General features: G+C 43.2%; 1 protein-coding gene across 1 annotated transcript; it reads left to right on the top strand.

Moving 5' to 3' along the window:
- The first annotated feature begins 754 nt into the window (after positions 1-754).
- Positions 755-3,128, top strand: CITED2 (Cbp/p300 interacting transactivator with Glu/Asp rich carboxy-terminal domain 2). The gene is made up of 2 exons (XM_070417799.1): positions 755-985; positions 1,449-3,128. The coding sequence occupies exon 2, from the start codon at positions 1,457-1,459 to the stop codon at positions 2,267-2,269; it is 813 nt and encodes a 270-aa protein (XP_070273900.1). The 5' UTR covers positions 755-985; positions 1,449-1,456; the 3' UTR covers positions 2,270-3,128.
- The last annotated feature ends 6,855 nt before the right edge of the window (positions 3,129-9,983 follow it).

Genomic DNA, 9,983 nt, shown 5'->3' with positions numbered 1-9,983 from the left:
GGACCGGATTCCCAATCGCAAGAACGGGGCCGGCCGGGCCCGCGAGCGAGCTCGGTCCACCTGCAGCCAGTGCCGCTCCCCACCCCCAGCTCCTGTCCTTGAAAGGAGTGAGGAAAAAAATGCATCTACAAGGAGAATATCTAGATCAGCTTACCTGCTGCCCCTACAAAAACACAAAGGCACAGCCCAGGAAAGCGCGCTCGGGGGCGGGGGCATTATTTGTCCCGGGCTTTAAAACCCCACTCAGGAAAACACAGCCATTCTCTCGATCCCAGGAAGCTTTTGCAAAACCGGGGAGGCAGAAGGGCACTATGGAGGGCTAGGGCGCGAGCGAACCCCCTTTTCCCGTAGAAGGTAGCTCAAACCGCTAGGTGAACCCGGTGGAAGGGGTTGGGATGGGGGATCCGGCCGTAGGGGGCTGGGGGCGGTGAGTTTTCCTCGCTCCTCTCCGGGAAGGCGATACCTGCGGGCTACGAGTCCAAGGAGGATTTTCTCCCTGGACCCGGCGCGACCGGGCCGTCCCCACATTTGCGGGTAGGGAGGAAACCAGAGTCTGGGGGCAATGGGGCAGCACCCTGGCCCGCGGCAACCTCTGTGCACGTGCCGCTCGCCGCGGGGACGCAGCTCCACGACCCGGTCCGATGTGCCTGGAGTTCCAGAATCCGCTTTTTCTTGCCTCCCGCCCTGGAGGCTCTTGCTCCGCCCTTCCTGAGATCCTTATATTAACTGTGGCCAAAGCTCTAAGAAACACAGTTCATTGTTGGCAGTTGCCGGGCAGTCTTGCTGAGCTGTGAGGGCAGCGGAGGGAAAATAAAGGAGAGCAGCTCCGATTCTACCCGCGCGGCCCGCTGCAAGACCTCAGCTCCGACAACGCGACAGCTAGCGCCCTGCACGCCAGGAAGGCCCCCTCTATGTGCTGCTGAGCCGGTCCTGGACCCGACGATCCCGCCCTTGGTCTTCGGAGCAGAAATCGCTAAGACGGAAGGTAAGCGCGCCCGGCGAAGCTGGCCGGGGCTCCTGCCAACCCCGTCCTCCGAGGGCTGGGTTTGCCCGGAGGAAGAGCGCGAGGCGGAGCTGGGGAATAACAACAGGATGTGCAACAACAGGATGAGGAGGGCTGATTTAAAGCCTTAAGTTCGCGGCAGGGCTACGGGGCACTTCCTTTATTAGGCGACTTAGGAGAGCGGAGGGGGGTGTGGGCTCCGGCCCTCCCGCCCGATCACAGGGGAAGGGGCTGTCTGTGCAGCCACCGGGCTCTGTTGTGGGTGGCAGGTCTGCCGTGTTGGCGAGTCCCGGTGCGCTAGCTACTAGGGGGATCCTGGGGAACGGGAATTCGCAGCCGACGTGCGCCCGGGGGTTTTGGGGGGCAGCGGCCAGAAAAAGTGGGGTGCGCTCTGGTGGGCGACACGTGTGGCCCGGGTCTTATCGTCTGCCCTTTTCACTTGCAGGACTGGAAATGGCAGACCATATGATGGCCATGAACCACGGGCGCTTCCCCGACGGTACCAATGGGCTGCATCACCACCCTGCCCACCGCATGGGCATGGGACAGTTCCAGAGCCCCCATCACCACCAGCAGCAGCAGCAGCCCCAACACGCCTTCAACGCCCTAATGGGCGAGCACATACACTACGGCGCGGGCAACATGAATGCCACGAGCGGCATCAGGCACGCGATGGGGCCGGGGACTGTGAATGGAGGGCACCCCCCAAGCGCGCTGGCCCCCGCCGCTAGGTTTAACAACTCCCAGTTCATGGGCCCCCCGGTGGCCAGCCAGGGAGGCTCCCTGCCGGCCAGCATGCAGCTGCAGAAGCTCAACAACCAGTATTTTAACCATCACCCCTACCCCCACAACCACTACATGCCGGATTTGCACTCTGCTGCAGGCCACCAGATGAACGGGACAAACCAGCACTTCCGAGATTGCAACCCCAAACACAGCGGCGGCAGCACCACCCCCGGCTCGGGTGGCAGTAGCACCCCTGGCGGCTCCAGCAGCACCTCGGGCGGCGGCGCGGGCAGCAGCAATAGCGGCGGCAGCGGCGGCAGCAGCAACATGCCCGCCTCTGTGGCCCACGTCCCTGCTGCAATGCTGCCGCCCAATGTCATAGACACTGATTTCATCGACGAGGAAGTGCTTATGTCCTTAGTGATAGAAATGGGTTTGGACCGCATCAAGGAGCTGCCTGAACTCTGGCTCGGGCAAAACGAATTTGATTTCATGACGGACTTCGTGTGCAAACAGCAGCCTAGTCGAGTAAGCTGTTGACTCGATCGAAACCCAGCGAAAGAAATCAAACCCTCCAACTTCTTCGGTGTGAATTAAAAACATTCCCTTAGACACAGTATCTCACTTTTCAAATCTTGAAAGGTTTGAGAACTTGGAAACAAAGTAAACTATAAACTTGTACAAATTGGTTTAAAAAATTGCTGCCACTTTTTTTTTTTTTTCCTGTTTTTGTTTCGTTTTTGTAGCCTTGACATTCACCTCCCTTATGTAGTTGAGATATCTAGCTAACTTGGTCTTTTTTGTTGTTTGTTTTTACTCCTTATTTCCTCACTTTCTCCAGTGCTCAACTGTTAGATATTAATCTTGGCAAACTGCTTAATCTTGTGGATTTTGTAGATGGTTTCAAATGACTGAACTGCATTCAAATTTATGAGTGAAAGGAAAAATTGCATTAGTTGGTTGCATGAACTTTGAAGGGCAGATGCACAAACTCTGCTATCTCGCTTCATTTTTTTAACTATGCATTTGAGTACAGACTAATTTTTAAAATATGCTAAACTGGAAGATTAAACAGATGTGGGCCAAGCCGTTCTGGATCAGGAAAAGTCATACTGTTCACTTTCAAGTTGGCTGCCCCCCCCCTCCCCCATATGTACAGACAATAATAGGGTGTGTGGAATGTCGTCAGTGGCAAACATTTCACAGATTTTTATTTTGTTTCTGTCTTCAACATTTTTGACACTGTGCTAATAGTTATATTCAGTACATGAAAAGATACTACTGTGTTGAAAGCTTTTTAGGAAATTTTGACAGTATTTTTGTACAAAACATTTTTTTGAAAAAATACTTGTTAATTTATTCTATTTTAATTTGCCAATGTCAATAAAAAGTTAAGAAATACTTGTTTTCTAGAAGTCATTTGGGGGTGGTTGTTCCCTTTGGTGGATTTCCTTTTTTTCCTCTGTAAATGGAACACTTTATTGATGAGAGTAAGCATTCCAAAGAGTAAATCACTGGACACTAAAACAGGTCATGATGAGCTTAAGAGAGGAGCAGGATTTAACATAATTGGCATAATGCTTCGTTGTTATCATTGGAACATGTCTCTTGGTGTGGTTTTAATCAAAAGCTACAAAGTTGTCAAAGCTTTTCTTTCCCCTTAATTGCCATCAAATTCAAGTATACTCTAGAGTTAGAAAGGTTTATTATATAAAAATTACGGATATTTTTTTCATAGTATGGAAGAGGGAAAATTTAAGGGTTTCTGGCTATACCTGATTCAACTACTTCAAAGGAGGTAGAAGGGAGTAATATTCTGGGAGATTGATGAGGATGGCATTATATAGAAATTTTTATCTGTAGCGATGAAACTTATTTCTCAGTAAAAGTACTAAGGAGAGGCACACACACTGCTAGCTTAATATCTGAAATAGCTTCTGACTGGCTTATAGTTCTAAGAGGAAGATGGAGCAGAATTATACCTTGAGGCTTTCTATTTGTTCTATAATATTTAAAATTTACTCAGAGAGGTTGAGTCAAAGGTCAAATTACAGTCTTTACAAGATGTTCCCTCTCAAGCATGCCCTGTTTTCCAGAATACTGAGCCTTTTCTGTCACAGGCATTGGATGCAAAGGACATAAGGATAAGGTCATTTTAATTTTACCTAAATGGATTATCAAGAATATATAACTACAGTTCAGTAAGTAGATGTCAGGTTTTACCTTATATAATCAAATGAAAAAGTAATATTGTTAAAATCTCAAATTATCTCTGTTGGCAGGAGAAAGAATTTTTTGTTTTCCTAGCTTATCTTATAAAGGCAACACACCTACATTAACGAGAGAGAAAAAAAAGTATTTTGTATTTAACCTACTGGAGGAGTAAAGAAATGTAGATTGGAGAAAAGTCTCACTATTTTAAAAGGGAATTTCATTTAGACAGATTCCAATCTTTAAGCCTATTTTATAATTAAAAAGGAGAGGAGGGTATATAGAAGTATTAAATAACAGTGGGTCTTGCATAAAGGCTGACTCCAGTATAATTCAGATCACCTACATTCCATAATTCTATAGCCAAGACAGACCATTAAAATTAAGATGCACACGCCACTATAATTGACACTCCTATTAAAAATTATGTTCTAAATAATGTCTCTGAAAATACACTGTCATTGAAAACTCCACCCCATTTTTAAAAGCTGATCCAGATTTCCCACATTAATAGTTAAAACTGAAGTTTTCTTTAGCTAAGACATGTCAATACTAAATCTGCAATCAGCAGTAAATCTTCCTGGCTAAGCATTTTCACTGTTAAGTTTTTCTTTTTTTTCCAGAGGCTCAAGTGAAAAAATATGTTTGCATACATATTAATACAGCAATTCTAGTTCTTTTTCACTTGTGCCAGGAAAAAAAGGGAAACCTATTGGAGGCATTGTTCTTTTGCAAAAAGAAAGAAGCAAAAGAATTGTCTGGCCACCACCCTTCACCATGTATTCTGCCAGGGAATAAGCCACAACACCTGCTCTGTCACTAAATTCCTCCTGCTGCTCTAACCCGGACACGTATGTGGAGATGCAGAGCTCAAGGAACTATTATTAGATCCTGAGTCCATCTCTGCCAGAACAGAGGACTCAAACAGAGGAGCTGGGTTGAAAGCACAATTTCTCTTCAGTACAAATACAACCCGCCCCCCTCCTCCCTCCCATTCACTTGAATGATCTCTATTTCATTAAAACTCTTTCTTGATCAACAATTGAGCAGATTCTATGTGATATATCTGCAGGTCTCTTAGGCAGAGAAAAATAACTCCTTGTTTGAACACCCTGATTAATGAAACCTGTACAGCGACCTAGATCACTGGGCTTCTGGCAGACATTTGCAAAACCTTTTGTGGTCTTGCTTCCTACTAAGTTACTTAGAGCATATGGGGAAATTTGACCTCTGTACCTTGGCTGTTTTTCAAAAAGTTCTACTACGATACAAGAGTGCTTCTGTTCTCCTAGCGGTGCCCACAAATAGACACCCCACGCTTGATTTTCAAGAAGAGATCAATGATAAGCAACAATGCAACATCATAGAAACATGTCAGAAAAATAAATATGCATTAATAAAAACGCGTGCCTCTGCCCTGCGGCTGCTAAAATCCTGGCGGCAGTATCTTTGCTAGAGCTGATGAAGATGTTACAGCTACGGATGGCTCTTTGAAGAGCAGTTACCTAATCACCTCTGTTTATGGGGTGCTAGGCTAGAGCACTGGTACCAGAAGGCTGACATCTATTGTGAAGTTTATGGTCTCCGTGACTTTTACTACTGTAAGCTCCTGGGATAGCTATAAATTGATGTCAACATTAAAGGCCAGATCCTTTAGACCAAAATATTAATCCACTAATCTATTATGGGTGGCCGGTTTTGAAATATAAACTTTGCAGTCCCGGACCATTAGGTGTTTTCGCCCCCTTGTGGAATTTATTTAGAAGGTCAAAGGAAAGCTGCTCAAGGGGGTTGTTTTATGTTTTATTGTTTGGTAGTTGTGGGGTTTTTTTGTTTTTGTTTTTTTTATCATTTCTGAAGACTTCATTTTCTTTCTTGATGCGAACAGCATATATTTGAGCAACAAATCTTTTATTAAAGAAAATTCCAAAATAAACACCCTTTATTAAAATGAGAGTATTTTACTCACCAAAGCCCTTAACCTATGATTAAAGGTGCATAATTGAGATTTGCCTCATATTTTAAAACATGCACTGGCTAAGCGTTTTCTTTTTAAAAGTATAACCGGCAATGCTCTGGCCTGTCCGTTAAAGCTGACACTCTGCACTCTCACAACAGAACTGTTGATTTGGGCTAAGCACAAATGATAATGTATTCGAGGGCATGGGGCTGGAAAGGTGGAGGGAAGTGTGTAGGAATGCAGGAGGCATTATCTGTGTTGGAATGTGACCACGGGCTCTAATCTTGTGAAAAGGGCCACAGGATGTTTAATGAGAATGGCTGTTACTGTCTAATTGAGTCAGTAGAATTTACTTTAAAATAAACTTGGCAGATAACATTGTCTCCAATAAATAAATAAATTTAGAATTCAAGGAATTTAGGACCCAAGCCATTGGCAACTTCCTCCTCTCCAGCGGAACTGTTGTGCAGCACAAAAGAGGTGTTACACACAGCTTCCGAGGCGGTATTTATCACTTTGGTACTGTACCGCCATCAGCCAATCGGAGCTCCCCGGCAGATTGAAGCGAGAGAACAATAGGTAGCACATCAGGTGACTTAGCCAATGCACCCCTATTATCATGTGTTCTGTTTGTCTTTTCCCCCCAGAACAGAAGGAACAATGGCGATGTCAGAATTTTAATTGCAATGGACTGGCTTAAATTACTTGACCTATTTTTAACCAGCAAGGAGAGAAATTATTCTTTTTTCCTGGCAGCCATCCTTATAATTTACATTAGAAAGAGAAACATAAGGACATTTTCTATCAAATAATGTACTGTTTATAAATAATTTCAGTTTGCCTTGCAGTAAATAAGACCCATCTCTATTTTTGAAAAATTTTAAGACACCTTAAATTACAAAAAAAAAAATCCCCCCTCACAAGAGGATTTAAACTCATAAGTAATGTTACATAGTGAACTGAAAATATCCTAAGAGCTGCTGGTGTAAATTTTTATAATATTTCGCCATTAATAGCACAATAAAAGAAAAGAGAAATAGGTTTATTCTCTGTTGAGGAACTGAATCCATGATCCTTGGGAAAGAGAGAATATCAACCAACACATTCCATACTTTCTGTGAACAAATCATGGCTTTTCAGTAGCATGAGCACTGATGTTCTGAGACCCAGTCCCAGGACTCAGTGGTAGTGCTTTTTGAAAACTCAGCTCGGCTAAACCAGGACACACAGAGTGAGCTAAGGCAGATGAGAGGTGTACAATGACTATTATTACTTGCTTTAAATGTTGTTGGTTTTCATGAGGCTGAACTAATTTGAAAGATCAGTGAGGCAGAGCACAATGTGGGGTGAGGACAGTTCACGGGATTCCTGCAATTCTCCTGTGGCATCGCTATGGTGCTCAGGCCTAAAATCCTTCCCTCTTACCCTCCCCAAGGAGTGGCTCCTTGATTACATCTTGGGTTGCTAAACAAAGCAGAAAGGGGATTCCAGTTCCTAAGGAGCCTGTGATAAGGCAAGGTTAGTGTGCTGGTCATGGCAGGAGATAGGCAAATAGGCGAGTGGCTTTTGAAAAGTTAATAGTGAGTGGGAGAAGAATCCTGCCGGTCCATTCTTGAAATCAGGGTGGGGAGCGAGATTTAGGCTTGAGTGAAAGTCGAACTAACAAAATTTCAGAAAAAGTCATCAGAGGGCAGCTAACTTCAGGTGGTGATACTGTTTTATGAACACTGTCAGGGACAGCAGACTGGAGCGAAGGAAATTCTATTGGGGCCATGAAGCCTTTTTTTCTCTTTGTGTCTCCTTAGGGCAGTGATGGCGAACCTTTTGAGCTCGGCGTGTCAGCATTTTGAAAAACCCTAACTTAACTCTGGTACCGTGTCACATATAGAAATTTTTTGATATTTGCAACTATAGTAAAACAAAGGCTTATATTTTTGATATTTGTTTTATATATTTAAATGCCATTTAACAAAGAAAAATCAACCAAAAAAATGAGTTCGCGTGTCACCTCTGAGTCATAGGTTCGTTCGCCATCACTGCCTTAGGGATTGACTAAAATGTGGCTTTGGATTTCTTTAAGTTGCCTGGCCACAGAGCTTAGTAATCCATCTATTTTTTTCCCTTGATATCTCCATTCTGACAAACACATAGTACTTATATTGTGCATAAAAAATTCTTAGATAACCTTGTAAATACTGTCCCATTACGTTTATTTTGGATAACTCTATGAAGGAGGATAAGCAAGATGATCTAGTTCCATATTTCTTCTTTCACCCAATGTGTTCAGCAAATATGTGGACAATGGGGCCAGTCAGTGAAAACTGATGGAACTGCTTCGGTCCTAATACGAGCCTGAAATAAATATCTAAATATTTCATAGATCCCTGTCTGACACCATGTCTTAGGTCGCTGATTCTGAGTTGGGTGGGGCCACCCCTCTAGGAGGTGGATCAGAATGAGAGAGGGTAGGAGAAGCCAGAATGAAAAAATGTACTCCATGCTATTATATATTTGAGAAAGTGTTTAAATCCATCTTATTTCAATAAAACATAACGTAGAAGACTTTTTAAAACCATTTTGACCAATGAGGCATAGATTTTAAAATGGTGAGAAACACTGTGTCGTCTACATGGGACTGAATCAGAGAAATTTAGTCAGCCAGCATTACTTACTACATCATTTTGTGGACTCCAGTTTCCTGGGGCTGGACTGATTTTGCTGAGCATCTACTATGTGGTAGGCACTTTATTTACATACTCATACGTAATCCTCACAACATCCTTGCAAGTCACATATCAATATTCCAATTTTAGGTAAGGAAACTGATATGTACAGAGGAAATAAACTGCTCACAACACAGCTAGAGGAGACGGAGTGGTTTCCCAGACCTCGCTTCTAAGACAGTGTTCTTTCTAAACCAAATGAGTCCTATTTGTAGATGTTACTGATTGTAAGATGGTCAATTTAGTAAGGGTAATTCGGGGGGGGGGGGGGGAATCCACTACATTATGTATATTATATGTACGCAAATTATAAAGTATACCAACACAAATATGACATGCATCTACTCATCCAATTACATACCACTGCCTTTTGAGATTCGCAAGATTTGGGTTTACACTTTTTTTAAAGCTATTTTAAAATTCTTCCAAATTAAGTTTGGCCCCTGGACAGTGCAGGGGTAGCATTGGGGGTGAGTCTGCCTAACCCCTTCTTAACACCTTCATCTGTTAACACGTCAAGTCAAATGAAAGAATACTAGTGATGTAAATTGTAACTCTGGGTTTTTTCCCCCTTAATTGAATTACATATTGCAGGAAAGTACATAGTTTTTATCAGGAATTAAGTTCAACGCCTTAGCTTTGTGACTTCTATAATCTAGTAAATGTGAATCTTAATAGCCCAATTCTCCCAAGTAAGGATGTCCATGCCACAATTTGACACAGTTCCTGGAAACATCTATGGCTTAACATTGATTATAAGATTCAGGATGATTTAAGATGAAAAAATGTACATCAAAGAATAAAGGAAATGTAGTATTTAGTTACTTTACACTTAATCTTCCTCAATCTATCTGAACTTCCTTGATGTAGGTGCAAGCCCACATCCTCTTTCTTTGGTCTTCTACTGAAATGGAGAACTTTTCCATTAATAGTGGAAGTAAAAAGAATATAGATCAGGAGTGAAAACCATGGGTTGTAGGTGTAGCTCTGCAACCAAATAGCTGGGTAATTTAATCACTGTTGGCTCATGTTTCTCCATCAGTAAAATAAAGATGTATGTTTAATTAATTGTGTGTTCAAGTTCTCATGAAGGAAACGTAAACCCAATCCCATTATTTTCTTCCCTTGGAAAGCTGGAGTGCAGTATTATACAAACGCCTTCGAAACCAGTAGACCATTTCTTGTTCTTTTCCCAAGCCAACTGTGAGCCTGGAGATGAGCCCTAGACCTGACCCAGCCAAGCCAACTCTCCAAGGGTTGGAATCGGCTCTGTAAATATTCCCCTTCATTACCATAATGACCACTAGTGTTGGCTACTAAGAGCCCTCAATCTATAAGCGAGTACAAAAAAATTACCACC

Source organism: Myotis yumanensis, unplaced genomic scaffold (assembly GCF_028538775.1).
Source record: "Myotis yumanensis isolate MYYU_CA2020_CCGP unplaced genomic scaffold, mMyoYum1.0.hap1 SCAF_6, whole genome shotgun sequence".
In the NCBI taxonomy this organism is placed as follows: domain Eukaryota; kingdom Metazoa; phylum Chordata; class Mammalia; order Chiroptera; family Vespertilionidae; genus Myotis; species Myotis yumanensis.
The sequence above is the reverse complement of the archived record's forward strand: the minus strand, read 5'-3'. Positions and strand labels throughout refer to the sequence as shown.

What these genes read in the sequence shown, in the direction of transcription:
- CITED2 (XM_070417799.1), top strand. Translation starts at nt 1,457, where the DNA reads ATGGCAGACCATATGATGGCCATGAACCACGGGCGCTTCCCCGACGGT.